The following is a 21,630-nucleotide window of genomic DNA, read 5'->3' on the forward strand; positions in this document are numbered from 1 at the left end:
TGCCTGTAATATAATGGTAATAATTATCCCATTTCCTGAGATTCTTAGGAAAATCTAGTGAGAAGTTATAGTTCATAATTTCTAAGGCAAAGCATGACACAGATGTTAGTTTTTCATTGTTATTATCTTTTCTTAAAAGTATAAAGTTTTCCTATTTTAAATACATTTTGTAAGAAATACTTGTAAGCAGAACTTTTAACATTAAAAAATTGCAGGTAGACAGCTTTAGTTGTGTGTGTTTGTTTAGCAGCTGGGATTGTTGGCTGCTAATATATTAATAGCTTTTAGTTTTACAAAACATTAAGTCTCGTGTCTTTTGGATGTATGGCTTGTAGCCCAGCTTTATTAGCCCTTCCAAATAATAAGACTGAAGGAGAAAGGGAGCACAGCGAACATGGCAGTTCTGGTGGGTTTGGATGGTCTGTTACAGACAGAGCCCGCCTGCCCTTGAACCTACTCACCATCTCAGTTTGTTTCATGAAAAGGCCTTTATGAGTCGTTTGAGACTTTTGTTGCCTCCCTTCCCCCAGCTCTTGGTGTTTATCTTCAGTTTTATTATGAAAATCACTGGGAATTAGAATTATGCTTTTAAAGTGTTTGTTGGAAAGCATTCTAAAGAAGAAACAGTGCATTCGTTTATGTTGTTTAACTCAAAATAGGAATCATGAAACGACAAAGCCATAACTGACTTTTAGTTTTGTGTCTCCAATTGGGTATTATTCCAGCTTTATAGTTTTCTTATCTAGGGGATTTTTTGTTTTTCACAGAAAATAGAGGAAGAGAGAAAACAAGATGGCACTTCTTTCCCCTATTTTTGGCCCTTTTTTAAAAAAAGTATTGCTTTGTTCTAGGAAAGAAAAACTTTCTTGAAGTTTAATTATACATATACAAGTGAATTTAATAAAGACTAGAGAGCTTTCAGTTATATCTCCTTAGTGAAGGTTTATGAAGGGTGAGGTCAATTATCATAAAATACAGATTCTTTAACAAGTTGGCTGGATGTGGTGGCTCACACCTGTAATCCTAGCACTTGGGAGGCCAAGGCAGGAGGATCGCTTGAGCCCAGGAGTTCAGGGTTGCAGTGAGCTATGATAGCACCAATGTACTCCAGCCTGGGTGACAGAGCAAGACCCTGCCTCAAAAATGAAACGAAAGAAAAACCCAACAAAACAAAAAAGCCTCACTGGAGTGGTAAGACCTGTGCCAATGAGACCTTAGGAATATCACCCAGAGATAGGCACATGTTACTGTGACTGTAATAAAGTTCCAAAATACGTAAATCAGAAAATAGTGTAATGGGTAGCTAAGAAGGGGGCAATAACAGTTTTGTGGCAACTCTGAGATTCATCCCTTACACATGCAGGAGTATCTTAGAAATTGTATTTCTCGAATGGGCTTGTGTTTTTTTTTTTTTTTTTTTTTTTTTTTTTTGAGACGGAGTCTCGCTCTTGTTACCCAGGCTGGAGTGCAATGGCGCGATCTCGGCTCACCGCAACCTCCGCCTCCTGGGTTCAGGCAATTCTCCTGCCTCAGCCTCCTGAGTAGCTGGGATTACAGGCACGCGCCACCGTGCCCAGCTAATTTTTTTGTATTAGTAGAGACGGGGTTTCACAATGTTGACCAGGATGGTCTCGATCTCTCGACCTCGTGATCCACCCGCCTCGGCCTCCCAAAGTGCTGGGATTACAGGCTTGAGCCACCGCGCCCGGCTGGGCTTGTGTTTTTATGAACGATGTGAGTTTTGTTTAGTGCTGATGAAGTCGTAGTTGAGCAGCTGTAACAGGTGTGTCTTCTCACATTTGGGAAGCTGCTGTGTTGCTCCTGTAGAGCTCTGCCTTGCTTGTGTTTTGTTACGGAGGTGAAGCTGGTGCTTGCTCCATAGTATTGAAACCACTTTTGTCAGTACTTTCCTGGTAGTGGCTGATTAGCTTCATTTTCAGAAATCTCCCTTCCCTCTTCTCTCCCTAGCACCCCTTCTTTCTTTCCTACTCTTCCATTGCTTGAGAAGGAGCTGAGAAAAAGTCTGTAACAATGGGTATTTTTTTTGCAGTCTACAGATAATATATTTTAAATCATTTAAATTTATTAGAATCACTTCTTAGCGTATGTTTTCAGCTGAATTTTTAAATTATTATTAGTTTTTTAAGAGATGGGGGCTGGGCGCAGTGGCTCATGCCTATAATCCCAGCACTTTGGGAGGCTGAGGCAGGTGGATCACGAGGTCAAAAGATCGAGACCATCCTGGTCAACATGGTGAAACCCTGTCTCTACTAAAAATACGAAAATTAGCTGGATGTGGTGGCGCATGCCTGTCGTCCCAGCTACTCGGGAGGCTGAGGCAGGAGAATTGCTTGAACCCAGGAGGTGGAGGTTGCAGTGAGCCAAGATCTCGCCATTGCACTCCAGCCCCTGGGTAACGAGAGGGAAACTCCGTCAAAAAAAAAAAAAAAAAAAAGAAGAGCGATGGGGTTTCACCATATTGGTCAGGCTGGTCTTACTCCTGACCTCAGGTGATCCACCCGCCTGGGCCTCCCAAAGTGCTGGGATTACAGGCATGAGCTACCATGCCCAGCTGTTAATTAGTATTTTTTACTTTGTCTTACGAACTTGTGTTTAAAGTAGAGAGAATTTTTTTTTTTTTTTTTGAAATGGGGTCTTGCTCTGTTGCCCAGTCTGGAGTACAGTGGCTCGATCTCGGCCCAATGCAGCCTCTGCCTCCTGGGTTTGAGAGTAGCTGGGATTATAGGCACACGCCACGACACCCAGCTAATTTTTGTATTTTCATTAGGGACAGGGTTTCACCATGTCGGCCTGGCTGGTCTTCAATTCCTGACCTCATGATCCACCTGCCTTGGCCTCCCAAAGTGCTGGGATTACAGGCGTGATGCAGCATGCGCAGCCTAAAATATTTTTCTGATAACATAGCTGAATTGCCCCTTACTGATTGATTCTTTTCTTACCTCTAATTTTTGGTTTGTGATCTTCAATTTTAAAAAAGGGGTAGCAGGGCTGTTTTTGCCCTTAACCAAATTTTAGAATTTAGGAAGAAAAGGTAAGATATTTCTGTGATTTTTTTTCAACTTGTATTTTCCATTATAGAAAGATTTGTTTAAAGTAAAAAACAAAACAAAAACAAAACTTTGCCATGATTTTTTGAAGTGGGTGCAACTTTTTGTATGTGTTCTAGGAGGTAATACAGATTTTCATTGAAGACAACTTAACTTTGAGTTTACCTGTCCAGTTCCGACAGTCAGTACTAAGAGAACTCTTTCAGAAAGCTCAACAGGGGTAAGTGAGTAAGTTGAAAAATTGCTTTTTGGTTTTTGAATAAAATAGCAATGCATTCTGGCTTATCAGAACCACACCTTCGAATTACTTTTATGACTCTGACATTATTTTCATGTTGTTAATATATGAGAAATAAACATAGCCAGAGGAGCCACTCTGGTGTTCCTCTATCTAGTCCATTCTAAAAGTGCTTGGAGGGGCCAGGCGCCGTGGCTCATGCCTGTAATCCTAACACTTTGAGAGGCCGAGGTGGGTAGATCAGTTGAGGTCAGGAGTTCAGCCTGACCAACATGGTGAAACCCTGTCTCTACCAAAAAATATAAAAATTAGCTGGGCGTGGTGGTGCACACCCGTAGTCCCAGTTACTCAGGAGGCTGAGGCACAAGAATTGCTTGAACCCAAGAGGTGGAGGTTGCTGTGAGCTGAGATTGCACTACTGGACTCCAGCCTGGGTGACAAAGCAAGAGTCTGTCTCAAAAAAAAAAAAATGCTTGGGGGAAAAATTATGTATAGCAGAATTTCATTCTGTTGCCTGATATGTAACTAAATTGTCCCTTGATAAATTCAAAACCTGTCTGCTTGCTTTCTCCCCACGATTTGGTATATATTTATTAGTATGCTTGAATTGCTTGAATATCCTAAAATTTTACCTCTCAAAAACAAATGGCTCATTCTTGTGAATATAATTTTGTAATATACACTTTTCTTTTACACAAAAAATAACGCTAGTTGATGTACTTTTGTGTTCTACAGAAATGAAGCTCTAGATGAAATCTGTTTTAAAGTGTGTGCCTGTAATACAGTCCGTGATATACTGGAAGGCAGAACAATTAGTGTTCAATTCAACCAGCTATTTCTTAGACCTCATAAAGAGAAAATAGACTTTCTTCTTGAGGTAGGACATGTTTTTCTTTCCCCTTTTGATTTATAATTTGCTTTAAGCTTACCAGTAACCTCTTAATTGCCAAATCCAGTGCCTTTTTTTCTGTCTGCCCTGCCTTTCTGTGTTCGACAGTTGGCACTTGTGACAGATTATGCCGTTCCGCCTTGTCTTCTACTGTAACTCTTTTTCTAGTTCTCCCCCATGTTTCTTCAGAATCTTTATTGGATTCTCCTCAGTCTTTCATCGACTTCTTCTTTGCTCTTCCTTTAGTGTTTGTTTATGGAACTTTTATCTTTGGCTCACTCATTTTTTATTCACTTCCAAAGCTTCACTCATTTGTTTCATCAGCTGTTTACTAAGAACTCCCAAATCAAACCTCTAGTCTCTCCTGTGTGCTGTGGGGTCTGTGTTTCTGCTGCATCACTCTACCTCTGTCTTAACAGTCTTAATGTTACAGACATTGAAAGAAATGTATAAAGCACAGGTAATACCACTTCCAAAGATACAGTGTTGCCAGCTCTCTAGAAGCGTTTGTTGTGGTCTTTACAACCTCCTCTGCCTTCCCTTGAGGCAGCCACTGCCCTGGACTTCTGTGATCATCATTTTCTTGCTTTCTTTTCAGTTGTATCCCCTCTGTATGCATCCTGAAAGAACAATCTTTAATTTGCCTGTTTTGAACTTCATATAAATGGAATCATATAATATGTGCTCTTTATCTTCTTTCACTAAACATTGTATTTGTGAGATTTATTCAAGTTGTATGTAAACACAATTTTTTTCATTGCTTTAAGATGTTAGAATATTATATGGACCACGCCACAGTTTCTTCATTATTATGATGGGAGACATTTGTGTTTTTTATAGTTTATGGCTGTATACACATAGGATGATGAATATTTGTGTTTATAGTTTTTGCTGCTTGGAACATACTTGTACATGTATCTAGGTGCACATACGCCCCAGTTTACAGTATATACCTAGGGAAAAAGATATCTGCAACATTATTCTTTAATATCCAAGTGGTTTGTACCACCAGCATGCCTGAGTGTTCTCATCGTTCAGTATCCTTGTTAACATTTGCTATTGTCAGATCACCTGTGAGGTGGTTTTCTAACAGTACCTCATTGAGGTTTTCATTTCTACAACTCTTCATTTAGTTTTTACTCATGGATTTTGTTTTTTGAGGTACCTTTTCCAAGTGTTATGCCTCTTTTTTTTTTTTTTTTTTCTTTTTTTTGAGACAGAGTTCTGCTCTTGTCGCCCAGGTTGAAGTACAATGGCTTGATCTCAGCTCGCTGCAACCTCTGCCTCCCAGGTTGAAGCAGTTCTCAGGCCTCAGCCTCCCAAGTAGCTGGGATTACAGGCATGCTCCACCATGCCTGGCTAATTTTTGTATTTGTAGTAGAGACAGGTTTCGCCATGTTGGCCAGGCTGGTCTTGAACTCCTGACCTCAAGTGATCCTCCTGCCTTGGCCTGCGAAAGTGCTGGGATTACAGGAATCAGCTGCTGCACCCAGCTGTGTTATGTCTCATTTTTCTATTAGATTGTCTGTCTTTTTTTCTGGAAACAGCTTTTTTTTTTTTTTTTTGTGGGAGATCTTTATTCTGTTTTTTTTTAACCAATTTTAAATATTGCAAGTATCTTCTCTGCGTTTGTCTTTTAGTTCTCTCTCTTTTATTCTGAGACAGGATCTCACTGTGTCACCCAAGTTGGAGTACAGTGATTCGATCTCAGCACACTGTAACCTCCAACTCCTGGGTTCAAGCCATCCTCCCACCTCAGCCTCCTGAGTAGCTGGACTGCAGGTGCGTGCCACCATGCCTGGCTAATATTTTGTATTTTTGGTAAAGATGGAGTTTCATCATGTTGCCCAAGCTGGTCTCAAACTCCTGAATGATCCACCCACCTCGGCTTCCCAAAGTCCTGGGATTACAGGCATGAGCCACCACACCCAGCTGAATTTTCTTTATATTGTTCCAAAGTTTAATATCAGATTTACCATATTTTTCCTTTATGACAGTGATTTCTGTGTCTTGTTTAAGAAAGCTTTTTTTCTATCATGTCATGAAGATTTTCTTCTGTGTTATATCTTCTAAAAGTTTTGTAGCGTAGCCTTCCTTTCACATTTAGGTCTTTAATCAACCTACAGTTGCTTTTGTGTGAAGTAGGGTGAAGTAGGGAGTGTTCCAGCACCATTTATTGAAAGGTTAATCTTTTCCACCAATCTCTAGGGCCATCTGTATCGTATGCCAAGTGTCTATACATGTATGGGCCTGTTTCTGAGCCGTTTTGTACCACTTTGCTATTTGTCTGTCCGTACCTCATTATGTCTATGTCCTGATACCATCGAGAGCAAGTTCTTCTACCTTGTTTTCAAGGTCATATTGGTCGTTCTTGTCCTTTGTATTTTTATGTGTATACATTAGACTCAGATTGTCAAGTTTCACAAATCTGTTGAATTTTTGTTTGCAACTACATTAAATTTAGAACCGAGTTTGGAAAGAAAGGATGTCTTTTTTTTTAAGCTACTTTTTTTATAATAAAATTAATGGACAGCCTCCCAAGCCAAAGTATACTCAGGAAGACCCCCCAAGAATTTACGTCTTTACATTATTGGGTGTCCTAATCCATGAATGGGTATGGCTCTTGATTTCTTTTTAGGTAGTCTTTAGTGTCCTTTAGAGCTTTCTCATTTTTACATAGAAGTCTTAAATTTTTTTTTCATAGTTCTTTAAACGTAGACTTGAAAATAGCTTATGCAGCCGAGCTCAGTGGCTCACGCGTGTAATCCCAGCACTTTGGCGAGACCGAGGTGGGTGGATCACAAGGTCAGGAGTTCAAGTCCAGCCTGACCAACATGATGAAATCCTGTCTCTACAAAAAATGCAAAAATTAGCTGGGCATGGTGGAGCGTGCCTGTAATCCCAGCCCTCAGGAGGCTGAGGAAGGAGAATCACTTGAACCTGGGAGGTGGAGGTTGCAGTCGGCTGAGATCGTGCCACAGCACTCCAGCCTGGATGACAGAGCCAGACTGCATCTCAAAAAAAAAAAAAAAAAAAAAAAAGAGAATAGTTTGTGCATTGATATAGAAGTATAAGTGAACTTTCTAATAATTTTGTCTCCAACAACTTTGCTTAACTTTTAAAAATTCCATTAATTTATCCATGAATTATTTCATTTTTCTATGCATGCAGTCATCTGTTAAAAATGCATTTTGTTTATTCCTTTTCTAACCTTTTAGTTTTGATGTCTTTTTACTTAACATGTTGGCTGTTACCTACAGTGTCCAGAAGTATGAATAGTGAACTGCCTCATCTCACTCCTAGTCTCAGAAGGAAACTTACACTACTTCACCATTTAGAATGATGTTTATTGTAGGTTTTTCTTTTAGCTATCCCTTATCTGATTAAGGAAGTTTCCTTCTTTCCTTAGTTCACTGAACGTCCTGTTTTTAAAATAATGAATTATTTTTAGATTCTATAAATGTTTTTTCTATGTCTATTGTAATGATCACATAATTTCTCTCTTCTTACCTGTTATTGTGATAAAGCATAATTGATTTTCAAGTGTTAAACCACCTTTCCATATCTCGAATAAACCCAACTAGGTCATGATCTTTTTTTAATAGAAATTGCTGGATTTGATTTGCTAATATTTGTTTTTTTTCCCTATATTTACATATGAGATTAAGGCACATGTTTTAATTTTTTATTTTTTGAGATGGAGTCTCACTCTGTCATCCAGACTGGAGTGTAGTGGTACGATCTTGGCTCACTGCAACCTCCTTCTCCAGGTTCAAGTGATTCTCCTGCCTCAACCTCCAGAGTAGCTGAGATTACAGGCACCCGCCACCATGCCTGGCTAATATTTTTTGTATTTTTAGTAGAGATGGGTTTTCACTGTGTTGGCCAGGCTGATTTCAAACTCCTGACCTCCAGTGATCCTCCCACTTCGGCCTCCCAAAGTGCTAGGATTACAGGTGTGAGCCACCATGCCTGGCCAGTGCACTTATTTTTTTCTTTCTTGTCTTGCCTTTGATGTTGGTGTCAAGGTCATACTTGTCCTGTAAGTAAGTTGAGACATCTGTCTTTTTCATTGTCTGGAAAAGTTTGTGTAAAAATGAAGTGATTGCTTCTTTCAGTTTTGGGTAGAATTACCAGTAAAGCCTGGGCCTGGGTAACTTTTTTGTGGGAAGGTTTTTGATCCGTGATTATAGAGCTATATTCTCATTTTTCTAGAGTTAGTTTTAAGAAGTTATTTTCTACCTCACCAGAATTTAAGTAGAAAAAAAAAAGGAAAAAAAAGAAGTCATTTTCTAAGGATATGTTCAATTCATCAACAGTTTATTCGTATTAAAATTCATGATTTTTTTTTTTTTTTGAGACAGAGTCTTGCTCTGTCTCCAGGCGCCAGGCTGGAGTGCAGTGGCACAGTCTCAGCTCACTTCAATCTCTGCCTCCTGGGTTCAAGCGATTCTCCTGCCTCAGCCTCTTGAGTAGCTGGGACTACAGGCACACACCACCACGTGGGCCCAGCTGATTTTTGTATTTTTTTGGTAGAGGCAGGGTTTCACCATGTTGGCCAGGATGGTCTCGATCTCTTGACCTCGTGATCCACCCGCCTCAGCCTCCTAAAGTGCTGGGATTACAGTCAGAATTTATCTTTTTAATATTAAAGCATCTACACAGATACCCACTAGTTCAAGTTTTTCTTTTTAAAAATTGAAGTGAGTGAAATTCACATAACATAATCTGTTGCTTAACAAAAGTTAACATATGCTCCCTACATTATTCCATAACACATGTACAATGCATCTTATTATGTGAATAAATAATCTTTTGTAAAAGGAGACTCAAATATTTATTATTCACCATAATATCTTACATGTGGCAGCAAAGAAGCAAAATTATTAGAATGTAAGTATATTTCATATACTCCAAGATACTCAATTGTTATTTACTGATAGGTTAATTTGTTAATCAGAAAATGGTATTTGAATATAGTAAATTTTTTTTTTTTCTCAACACAGTAATTTTTAAATACTAGGCTTTTTTTTTGTTTTTGTGTTTTTGAGATTGAGTGTCTCTCTTTCACCCAGGGTGGAGAGCAGTGGTGTGGTCTTGGCTCACTTGGCAACATCCGCCTTCTAGGTTCAAGTGATTCTCCTGCCTCAGCCTCCCCGAGTAGCTGACTAGAGGCGCACACCACCACGCCCAGCTAATTTTTTTTGTATTTTTATTAGAGATGAGGTTCACCCTGTTAGCCAGGGTAGTCTTGAACTGTTGACCTCAGGTGATCCACTTGGCCTCCCAAAGTACCTACCAAGCCTGGCCTGTTTTTTGTTTTTTTTTTAAAAACAGTTCCATTGAGATATAATTCGCATACCATACAGTTCACACCTTTTAAGTGTATAAGTCAGTGCTTTTTAGTGTATTCCTAGAGTTGGGCAATTATCACTTCACTTTTTTCACCCCAAAAAGATAATCTCTTACTCGTTACCTCTCACTCCTTGTTTTCCCTCAGCCCCCCACCACCTGAGGCAGCTACTAATCTACTTTCTATCTCTATAGTTTTGTCTGTTCTGGATATTTTATATAAATGGAACTATGAAATAGATGGTCTTTTATTACTGGCTTCCTTCACTTAGCATGTTTTCAATATTGTAGCATGTATCAGTACTTCATTCCTTTTTATGGCTGAATAATACTTCATTGAATGAATGTGCCATAGATTTTGTGTGTTCATTCATTAGGTGGTAGACTTAAGGTTATTTCTACTTTTTGGCAACTGTGAATACTACTTCTATGAACATTCTATTTTATGTGTGTGTGTCAACGTAGAAAATATTTAACAATTTCTTGAGATTATGGACTTTCACACTATTTTGGCTTCTTATGAATAATGCATGGGGAAGCATCCTCATCTAATGAATAAATTCAAAATAATATTGCGAAAATATTATTTGTAGATGACTAATATAACCATGACTAGTTTCTTTTCTTTGTTTGCATTGTTTACTTTTTATACTTTGGTTATCTTTTTAACTATTCATGAGCTACTCATGAATATAAAACCATTAATCCTATTTTCATGATAAATCAGTCATTCTTTTCAACCATTTTCTTTTTGTTTTTATAAATATTTTATTCAGCTCTTCTGACAGGAGCTACTGATTTCTATGGTTTATCACTTAATATAATTTGGCAACATACTTGATAAATTCTGCGAGAACTGTACAGCATGGTAGCGAGGTTATTCTTTACTGTGTGTATACACCTGCAGTTATTAAAATGGTCAGATTCCATTCCCCCTTTTTAATGGATTCTTACTCCTTGGTCTCATCTCCTGTTAAGTTACTTACCAAATCTGTCACTGGTATATGATTGAAAAAGAAAAATTCAGTTGTTTTTAAATCTAACCTTTTCAAATTATAATCTACATTTTTTAAAGTACCCATATTCAAATGAAAATTACTAAAATTCCTAGGTATGTTCAAGATCAATAAATTTAGAAAAAGCTTCAGAGTCTTTGAAAGGAAACATGGCTGCTCTTCTGAAGTAAGTACCTTTATTTTCTTTTTTGTTTTTTAACTGTGAACTTAGTCCTGTGTGTTACTACTTTTGTTTTTGTTTTGGGTGTCTTACAACCAGGCAGTAACGGGTTTGAGAACGCATTAAGTTCAATTTTGTGTAGCCATGTAAGATGTTAGGATTTTATAGTTACCTTTTTTGTATATTGTGGCATTGACATCACAATTTTAAATAAGGACCGAAGGGAAATTTTAAAACCTATTTCAAAATATTATTATATAGTTTATGTAATGTTGCCTTTTTAAATGACTTATTAAAGTTCGTTGATATGATTGTTTTTCTCAAACTAAATTACACACTTTTTTGTTTTACAGTATTTCTTACTGATCTAGGAATGTGTGTCTGGGATTGGAAGATCTGCAGTATGTTTTCATGATTTCTTCACATGAGCTTTTCATTACATTGTTGAAAGATGAAGAACGAAAGCTACTTGTTGATCAGATGAGGAAGAGATCCCCTAGAGTAAATCTGTGCATTAAACCTGTAACTTCATTTTATGATATCCCAGGTTAGCTCTCCAGTCTGCCAGCTAATATGTTGGCATGTTTTGTCCCTCTATTCAAATTACCATGGAAACATATTTGAGGATTCTCTCTTATTTGTTGTAATTAACACTTTGGTTGGTAATTAATAGAAATTCACCTCTCTTTCATATCAGATTTCTGTATACTCAGTTATGTGTGAGCTCGGCCGACCCAATGATTAGTGCAGAATCAGGCCTAGATACATGAAAAATTTTAGCTGGGGGAATAGACCAAGGCAACACTGCTGCCAATATGTTCATGCAGGTAACAACAAAAATGGGGAGAGGAGTGGTGAGAGATGCTGGGACCAAAAAGAGGACAGACGTTCGTGCATGTCAGTCTGTATAACTGTGCTAGTATCTGCTGGCTGAACTGCTTTGGCAGTATTGCCATTTTTGGCTTATTTGTTTGATTTTTTTTTTCCCATTTTTGCCTTTACAAATACAAGCAGAAAATACAGTGCTATTTTAAAATAAGAAACATAAACTTCAAAATTTAGTATAGATGAGAGAGAATTCGGTTGGTTTTACAAAAGCACAATTTTAGCTTCTTTGATCTTCACTAGATTTAAACTGGTTGAATGTCCAGTTGTAGAGGAAAAGAGTAAGGTTAACACATACAGAACTGCTGGAAATGCATTACTGAAGACTGCCTCTGATAGATGAGCTGTAATTAGGGATTTTGGTAATGATTTTTGGGTCTCTGGGAAGAACATGCCCCCTTCTCTCAGAAAACACATGCTTAATGTTTATTACTCAAAATTAACATTTTATAAATACTTTTGTTAATATATTATGTTCAAAAGTAGGAACCTATATGTTAACTCTTTTCATATATTCCACATAGTTGCTTTGCATGAACTTAATATTTTTATCTTGTTTATATGTTCGTTATCTTTATTTTTAAAATGCATGCACTTACTAAATGTAGATATAACAAAGTTGTGTTAGGTTATCTATGTGAGGATAAAGTTAATATGTAATATACACTATGATCAGTTCTCAAGATGATAGCAGCTTTTAATTTATACATATAATAAGTTAAGTAAATTGTCATTCTCATAGCTGTATTTTTGAATTAAATTGTTGAAACATAAATCTTTGTTTTAGCCTCAGCAAGTGTCAACATTGGTTAGAGCATCAACTTATATTGTCAGTGGATCCTTGGAGGATTAGACAGATTTTAATTGAATTACATGGTATGACTTCAGAGCGCCAATTCTGGACAGTGTCTAATAAGGTAAGAAAACCTTTGTCAAGACCAGATACGAAAATTGCCCTTGTTTTTTTAGGTAATTTAGTAGAAAAGCTGTTCCCTGACCTTTTTAATAAGGACCTCTTTTGCTTAACAGTTTTAAGACCTTCACATGACCTTAATTGCATTTTTAAACATCCATTGACAGAGAAAGTAGAAAATGTCAGAAACAAAAAGATACCATTGAGTAGCATCTAAAAATGAGATTTTCCATTTGTTGACAAAATATCTACATGCATTTTGTTATGTTTTTGAGATGGAGTCTCTCTTTGTCACCCAGGCTGGAGTGCAGTGGCGCTGTCTTGGTTTATTGCAACCTCTGCCTCCCAGGTTCAAGTGATTCTCCTGCCTCAGCCTCCCAGGTAGCTAGGTAGCTGGGATTGTAGGCACCTGTCACCATGCCTAGCTAATTTTTATATTTTTAGTAGAGATGGAGTTTCACCATGTTGGCCAGGATGGTCTTGAACTCCTGACCACAAGTGATCTGCCTGCCTTGGTCTCCCAAAGTGCTGGGATTACAGACATGAGCCACTGTGTCTGGCTGCATTTTAAATATAATTGTAAATATATGTAAATGGTATATTATTTATGCAGTCTGTAGCCAGTACATGCTATGTATTGTATAGGGTATTTTATTTTTGGTTTTTTAATACCCTCTTGAAATCTAAAGCCTACACTTTGGAATTAGTTCATTAATACTTCATTATAGAAATTTTTGGTTTTAAATGTTCCTTTAAAAAAATCCCAGCTAATTTATTTACCTGTTTCTGAGTTTATTTATTAGAAAGTTTTCCTGCATAGAAAGTACAAATAGAAGTAGTTTCTAAGGCACCATTTCAGTGGAATATAGCTTAAAGATAGAAAGGAAGTAATCTACAGATACAGGAGAAATTAAAGCAATATGGTAATGCTCCTAACTAACTATATACTTACTCCTCCCCTGCTGAAGATGTAGTAAAAAGGCAGCCAGAAATACGGTGTTTTTTTTTTTTTTTGAGACAGAGTTTTGCTCTTGTTGCCGAGGCTGGAGTGCAATGGCACAATCTCAGCTCACTGCATCCACCTCTCAGGTTCAGCTGATTATCCTGCCTCAGCCTCCCAAGTAGCTGGGATCACAGGCATGTGCCACCATACCCGGCTAATTTTGTACTTTTAGTAGAGACGAGTTTCTCCAGGGAAATCTCAATCTCCCACCCTCAGGTGATCCACTCAACTCAGCCTTCCAAAGTGCTGGGACTATAGGCATGAGCCACTGTGCCCAGCCTGTATTTTTTAAAATAGGGTTTAAACATACAAGTACAGAGAAAGGAAAAAAATTGCTCTAAAAATTAGTTGGGCTTTTTTTTAGCATTGATGCTATTTATTAGTGTGAATTTTTAAGATGAGGGCAGATGCAATGGCTCATTCGTGTAATCCCAGCACTCTGAGGAGCTGAGGTGGGTGGATCACTTGAGGCCGGGAGTTCAAGACCAGCCTAGCCAATGTGGTGAAACCCTGTCTCTACTAAAAATAAAAATTAGCCGGGCATGATGGTGTGCACCTGTATTTCCAGCTACTTGGGAGGCTGAGGCAGGAGAATCACTTGAATCTGGGAGGCAGAGGTTGAAGTGAGCAGAGAGCACGCCACTGCACTCCAGCATGGCCAACAGAGTGAGACTCTGTCTCAAAAAGCAAAAACCAAAAATTTTAAAGATGTACAAGTATAGCATAATAGTTATTATAGGACATTCTGGGATTAACTGCCTGCTTTAGTTTGAATGTCAGCTTCATACTTAAATAGCTGTATAATCTTGAACAAGTTATTTAACTTGTGTTTCAGTTTCCTCATTTGCAAAATGATAATAGTAGCATAATAGTACTCACCTTAGTATTGTTGTGAGGATTACCTGAATTAAGATATATAAAACTCCTAGTCTTTGTGTGTCTTTTTTTCCTAACAGTAATCCTTCAGAAAGTCCCAATCCATTATTTATTACGCACTGATTATAGTGAATATGTTCATTTTCATCAGCGTTATATTATGGCTGTCATTTTCCTTTCTCTTTAAGAGACCACCTATGAATTATTTTTTTTAGTGCGATTAAAGATTATTGAAAGAGTCTTATCTAGATTTGGCTTTCTCTGTGTGTGTGTGTGTGTGTGTGTGTGTGTATGTGTATGTATGTGTGTATATATGTATTTTTTTGTTTCTTTTAGTGGGAAGTACCTTCTGTCTATAGTGCTGTTATCCTGGGAATTAAAGACAATTTAACAGGAGATTTGGTTTATATTCTTATGGCCAAAGGTTTGCACTGCAGTACTGTTAAGGTGAGTAAAAGTGTGTATCAAACACCTGTTAAGCATATACATTTATGGAGCCAGGTGCAGTGGCTCACATCTGTAATCCAGCACTTTGGGAGGCCAAGGTGGGTAGAAGAATATGCTTTATGGCCAGGTGCCGTGGCTCACACCTATAATCCTGGCACTTTGGGAGGCTGAGGCAGGCAGATCAACTGAGGTCGAGACAGCCTGGGCAACATGGTGAAACCCTGTCTCTACTAAAAATACAAAAATTAGGTGGGTACCTGTAATCTCAAATACTCTGCAGTCTGAAGTAGGAGAATCTCTTGGGAGGTGGAGGTTAGAATGAGCTGAGATTATGTCACTGCACTCCAACCTGGGTGGCAGAGCAATACTCCATCTCAAAAAAAAAAAAAAAAAAAAGTATATGCTTTACTAATTTTAGCAGGAAGTCAGGAACCAGAAATTCTTTTCCTAATCTCTGAAATTACAATCATGGCCTAAAAGGATATTTGAACAGACATTCTGGTTTGTTCTTTTTCCTTTACCCTTATAATTAAAATGGTCTTGATCAAATAAATGGATACTGCTCTGTGCCTTTTAAAAGTTTAGAGAACATGCAAAGATATTACTTGTAGAATTCAGTTAGTAAAGATTGTGTTCCAAGATTAAAAAACAAAATGTTTAAAGTTACTTTTGTAGTGTATTTTACATGAGTTTGCAGTCTGGGGTGTTGAGACTTAAGTGGAATGTCAAATCATATAAAATAGTGCAGTTGCTTGACTGATGATACACTAACTTCTGTAGGAAGGTTAAAGACAGCATTTGGAAGGCAGAAATGAACTAAAATTGAGAGTTAAATAAGTTATCTATGTCCCCACACCAGCAGCATCTGTGATATTTGATAACTTTTATTTTAAGACAGGCTGTTGCCCTGTCACCCAGACCAGGATGTAGTGGCACGATCACGGCTCAGTGCAGCCTCAACTTTCTTGGGCTTAAGCGATCTTCCCACCTCAGCCCCCTAAGTAGCTGGAACCACAGGCATGCGCCACCACGCCCAGCTTATTTGAAATAAATATTTTTTGTAGAGACAGAGTCTTACTGTATTACCCAGGCTGGTCTTGAACTGGGCTCAAACAGTCCTTCCACATCGGCATCCCAAAGTGCTAGCATTACAGGCATGAGCCACTAAACATGGCCAGAACTTGCTGGAAATACAAATTCTGGGGCCCTATCCTAGACCTAATGAATCAAATTCTGGGATGGGGCACAACATCTTTTAAAATAAGCCCTCGAAGTAATTTTGTTGCATGCTAAAGTTTGAGAACTGCTGCTCTAGACCAACATTGTCCAGCAGAAACATAATGCAGGCCATGTATGTAATCTATAATTTCATAAAGTGAGGTTGATTTAAATGACTTATTTAACTCAATATGTCTAAGCTATCATTTCAACCTGTAATTGATAGAAAAAGTTGAGATGTTTTGCATTCTTTTAAAAATATATGTGGTAAGTCTTCCAAATCCAGTAAGTATTTTATACTTTATAGAATCTCTCAATTTGGACTGGTCACATTTCACATGCTGAACAGCCATATCTAGCTAGTGGCTGCCATATTGGGCAGTGCATCATGAGACAATTGTAAGCCATTGAAAAGTTTTAATAGAGGAATGTAGTTAGCAGCTTTTCTCCTTCCACACCTCACATAACATTTACTGGGCACAGAGACTGTTCTGCAATTTCATATACATTTGTTATTTCATTTATTCACGAAAAGGGCACACAGCTAGTAAGTGTCACAAGTGTTAGAAGGGATAGAAGAAAACATATTAGCGAAATATTTAGGAGGTAAAATCTGGAAGCAATTGGTAACTGATTTAATGTCGAAGGCAAGAGAGGGAGAAAGAATTGAGCGTGATGCTCAGACTTCTGGTTTGGGAGTCAGAACAGGTGGCAATGCCAGCAAGTGAATGTGCAAAAGCACATTTTTGCAGAGCAGATAATGAGTCTATGTTTACATTTTTAATTTGAGGCTATGGTTGGAAACAGCCTGAAGCTTGGAGAATGGTCTGGACTGGAATTACAGATTTGGGAGTTACCAAAGATCACTCAGAGAGAATATAAAGAGCATGAGACCCTAGAGAATGCAACACTAGGTCCAGGAAAGAGTGGTGTCATGGGTGTGAGGAGCAGACAGATGTAGAGGGTGTAATTGCTAGGGGAAAAGAAAATGTCAGGAAAAGGATGATACATAGCACCGAGTTGCAACTCTTCATTCCTGTAAGATAACAGACGAGTGTTCAGTAGATTGGACGATTAAACGATCTTTGGCTTATGAGAGCTATTTCTTTGTAAAGATGAGGGTAGAAGCCAGATGATTGGAGTGAAGTATGTGGAGAAATAGAATCTAGTCTTTGGAAACATGTGAGTAAGATGAGTAGGAAAGGACTTGGATCATAGCTGATTTAATTTACTTGATTTGTTAGCCAATTTTATAGGCTAGTAGGGTGGTGTGCGAAGATCTTAGAAAGTGCAACCCTTGAATGGTCTATGATCTAATTCTGAATATGTTGGATAGAGAAGGGTGCTTGTAATAGAATTTTACACCCATATAAATATGGAAGTCTTTGGTTATTTTATAACTTTTATAAAACTTGTTTAACAATATAGCATGTATTTTATATTGTTTATTGGATTTTTAAAATTACAAATGTATTAATATTTATTGGACTAAATAATACAGGGATGAGGAAAAGAGAGTCTAGCATCACTACCTGAGATAAGCAACGTTAACCATTTGAATTAATCCTTCTAATCTTTGCTCTGTCATCATAAAGACACACATTTTTTGGCTCCAAAGGAAAGGTGACCCAGGCTGCTCTTTTTCTTTTTCCTAGGACTTCTCCCATGCTAGACAGCTCTTTGCTGCTTGTTTGGAGTTGGTAACAGAGTTCTCACCAAAGCTTCGTCAGGTCATGCTGAATGAGATGTTGCTTTTGGATATTCATACACACGAAGCTGGGACAGGGCAGGCAGGAGAGAGACTGCCATCCGACCTTATTAGTAGGGTCCGAGGCTACCTGGAAATGAGGCTTCCTGGTAAGACTGTTTCACAAAGACAAATTTCTGAAACTCAGTACTCAAATAATTGTGGGGGAAAATTTAAAATAACATTCACTTGAGTCTGTCATCTTTTAAAAAAAATTATTTCACTCCTAAAACAGAATTTGGGTTTGGTGTTCACTTGAGCACGTTGGGAAAAATGAAGGAAACTGTTCGTTCCCTGGGATTTCTGTAACAAGGTACCACCAACTGGGTGACTTAAAACAACAGAAATGTATTCTCTCCCAGTTCTGGAGGCCAGCTGTCTGAAATCGAAGTGTCTGCAGGGCTGTGCTGCCCCCAGAGGCTCCAAGAAAGACTCTGCTTTGCGTCTTCCTAGCTTCTGGTGGCCCAGCAATCTTTGGCTTGTGGCTGCATTGCTCCAGTCTCCGCTGCTGTCTTCACATGGCCTTCTCCCTGTGTATGTCTGTGTTCTCTCCTTATAAGGACACCGGTGGGTCATTGGATCTAGGTTCCACCCTAATCCAGCTGACCTCCTCGTATCTAATTACATCTGCAAAGACTGTTTCCAAATAAGGTCACATTGTCAGGTTCCAAGTACACATCAATTTTGGGGGATACTTCTACACAGTAGAGAAACTATATTGCAATTTTCCGGTGTTTGAAAGAATCAGAATGTCCTTGAGTGTACAGGTTGAAGTTTTATTTTCTCGTTAACAGCCACAAAATGCCCTCACACTGATTGCCAGTGAGCTAGAAATTCACCTGTGTCTACTTTAGGAACAGATCTTGGGTGATTAATTCTGATTGTAAATGTCTTACTATGAAAAGGGGCTTACCATGTAAATGATCATCTATGACATATATAAATCTTTCTTAGTTAAAGCAGCTTCTTTCTTTTCTATTTTAGGAGTATTTAGAGCAATTAAATCATACTGTACACATTTAATAGTATAAACAGTGAAATTGCATTGTAAAGGAAGGTGCTAGTAATGTGTCGGAACAGAAACAAGTGCAGCCGTCTTGAGTCTTTTGGGTTAATTTCTAATTAAAGTCTAATTTCCGAGGCCAGGCATGGTGGCTCACACCTGTAATCCAAGCACTTTGGAGGCCAAGGTGGGCAGATCACCTGAGGTTGAGAGTTCAAGTCTAATTTCCAGCAGGGTCATGCAGTCATAGATCCCAACTTTTTAGTACCCTATAGAGAGAACACCTTTGACCTTTAACACATCGGTGCTCTTAAATGTTGTAATGTCTTCATGAGAATTGATCTAACAATATGCTGGCATTAAAGCACACATGCTGCTGATATACGTTTCCTTTTTAAAAGCTGGAGGTAGGTGAGGTAGGTTTTCCATACAGGATTTTTCTAAAATCAGAAAGAATGTTTAAAGCCTGTTCGTTGAGTGCTAACTACATGTTAGGCATTGTTCTAAGCTTTAGGTGCATAACTCATTTAGTCCTCGTAGCAGCTCCATGAAGCAGCTGCTATTTCCTTATCCCTATTTTATAACTAAGAAACTGAGGTGCAGAGAGGTTGAGGAATTTGCCCACAGTCACACAGAAAGAGACAGAACTATGACTTTACTCTGTCAGCCCAGCTTTGAAGCCTATGCTCTTACTCTTTGAAATGGTTGAAATGCCTTTAAATAATTAGTCTTTGTACTACCGTTTTGGCCTAACAGTTTGTAGTTCACATCAGTTTTTTGGGGATAGGGAGGGCTTACTCTTTGAAATGGGTGAAAATGCCTTTAAATAATTAGTCTTTGTATTACCGTTTCAGCTTAACAGTTTGTAGTTCACATCAGTTTTTTGGGCGTAGGGAGTGTAAAGGACTGATAGCGTTGCATATAATTTTTGTAAACTCCTAACTTATTAAATGTTCAGCAACTTGTCCTGTAGCTTGTGCTTATAAACAGTACCGAAAATTAAAAAAAAAAAAAACAGTACTGAAAATAAGAAGGAGTATGGATGTGGTGGCTTATGCCTGTAATCCCAGCACTTTGGGAGGCCGAGGTGGCCAGATCACTGGAGGCCAGGAGATTGAGACCAGCCTGGCTAACATGGAGAAACCCTGTCTCGACTAAAAATACAAAAATAGCTGGGTGTGGTGGTGCATGCCTGTAATTCCAGCTACTCGGGAGGCTGAGGCAGGAGAATCACTTGAACCTAGGAGGCAGAGGTTGTGGTGAGCTGATGTCGCTACCACTGCTCTCCAGCCTGGGCAACAAGATTGAAACTCAGTCTCAAAAAAAAAAAACAAATAAAATAAGAAGGAAAGGTGCTATTGTTTCAAATAGGAAGAACACTAAAATGATCTTTTTCCACAGGTACAGTTCTTGTCTTTGACTTCGACCAGGCCTCAATTACGGACTAAGCTATCTGAGTCTGGCATAGCCTCGCGGCTGTGATGCTCTCACAGCTCTGTACTCCAGTACCGCTGAAAGCGTCAGGGTTGATAGGCATGGTCTCTCCATGGAGAGCATCATCTGCCACCTTTTCTGCTCTCCTTTAAGGAAAAAAATTCCCTAGTGATAGAAGGCCGGTTTCTGGATGAATTAGATGCATGCCCCTCTGTAGAACACAGAAGGGGAAGCACTCTTTTACATGGGTTGACCTGGCTTTATTATCAGGAACAAGAAGTGATCTTAACTGACAAGAAATTCAGCTTTTTAGTTACTATAGAAATAAGGGGCCAGGCGTGGTTGCTCACCCTGTAATCATTCCAGCTCATCCCAGGCTGAGGCAGGAGCACAGCTTGAGGCCAGGAGTTTGAGACCACCCAGGGCAACATAGTGAGACTGTCTCTACAAAAAAATACAGAAATAACCTGGGCATGGTAGTGTGTACCTAGAGTCCCAGCTATCATGGAGGCTCAGGGAGGCTGAGTTAGGAAAATTGTCTGAGCCAGGGAGATCAAGGCCGCAGCGAGCTGAGATGGCACCACTGCTCTCCAACCGGGGTGACAGAGCGAGACCCTGTCTCAAAAAAAAGGTAGGATGAGGGGGCTACAAATTTATTGTAAGACCAGTTATATGTCTGGAGAGAGACCTTGACTTTTAATACCTTTGTAGCTAAGTAGGATGCCTTTTTTTAAAATTTTAAAATTTTTAATTTTTTTTGAGCCAGGCCTTCTTTCTATTCCTCTGGCTGGAGTGCAGTCTCCACCTCCTGGGCTCAAGCAAGGCTCCCAACTCAGCCTCCCTTGGTAGCTGGGACTACAGGTGTTCACCACCACAACTGGCTAGTTTTTGTATTTTTCTGTAGCGATGGAGTTACGGAGTTTCGCCATGTTGCCCAGACTGGTCTCAAACTCATGGACCCGTTTCTAGATTCTGATTCTCCCTTAAGAATTATTCCTCTAGGCCGGGCACAGTAGCTTGTGCCTATAATGCCAGCACTTTGGGAGGCTGAGGCAGGTGGATCACAAGGTCAGGAGTTCGAGACCAGCCTGGCCAATCAATATGGTGAAACCCCATCTCTACTAAAAATACAAAAATTAGCCAGGTGTGGTGGCACGTGCCTGTTGTCCCAGCTACTCGGGAGGTTGAGGCAGAAGAATCGCTTCAGCCCAGGAGGTGGAGGTTGCAGTGAGCCGAGATCGTGCCACTGCACTTCAGCCTGGGCAACAGAGCCAGACTCCACCTCAAAAAAAAAAAAAAATTATTCCTCTAGTCAGCCGGCGTTACTAATCAGAGTGTCAGGTGATGAAGCTTTGAGTGAGAGTGCCCGATGATGAAAGGA

General features: G+C 39.0%; 1 protein-coding gene across 1 annotated transcript in view; it reads left to right on the forward strand.

Moving 5' to 3' along the window:
• The window catches only part of LOC135278035 (integrator complex subunit 8-like), a 43,154-nt gene that overhangs the window by 14,096 nt on the left and 7,428 nt on the right, over positions 1-21,630 (forward strand). Inside the window, 8 exon segments of the mRNA XM_064384415.1 lie at positions 3,188-3,288; positions 4,042-4,183; positions 10,659-10,729; positions 11,095-11,270; positions 12,396-12,416; positions 12,419-12,525; positions 14,737-14,847; positions 17,721-17,922. Coding sequence (XP_064240485.1) covers positions 3,188-3,288; positions 4,042-4,183; positions 10,659-10,729; positions 11,095-11,270; positions 12,396-12,416; positions 12,419-12,525; positions 14,737-14,847; positions 17,721-17,922 — 931 coding nt within the window.

The sequence above is a fragment of the Aotus nancymaae genome, unplaced genomic scaffold (genome assembly GCF_030222135.1).
Source record: "Aotus nancymaae isolate 86718 unplaced genomic scaffold, 86718_ANA_hifiasm-v0.15.2.pri h1tg000036l, whole genome shotgun sequence".
Taxonomy (NCBI): domain Eukaryota; kingdom Metazoa; phylum Chordata; class Mammalia; order Primates; family Aotidae; genus Aotus; species Aotus nancymaae.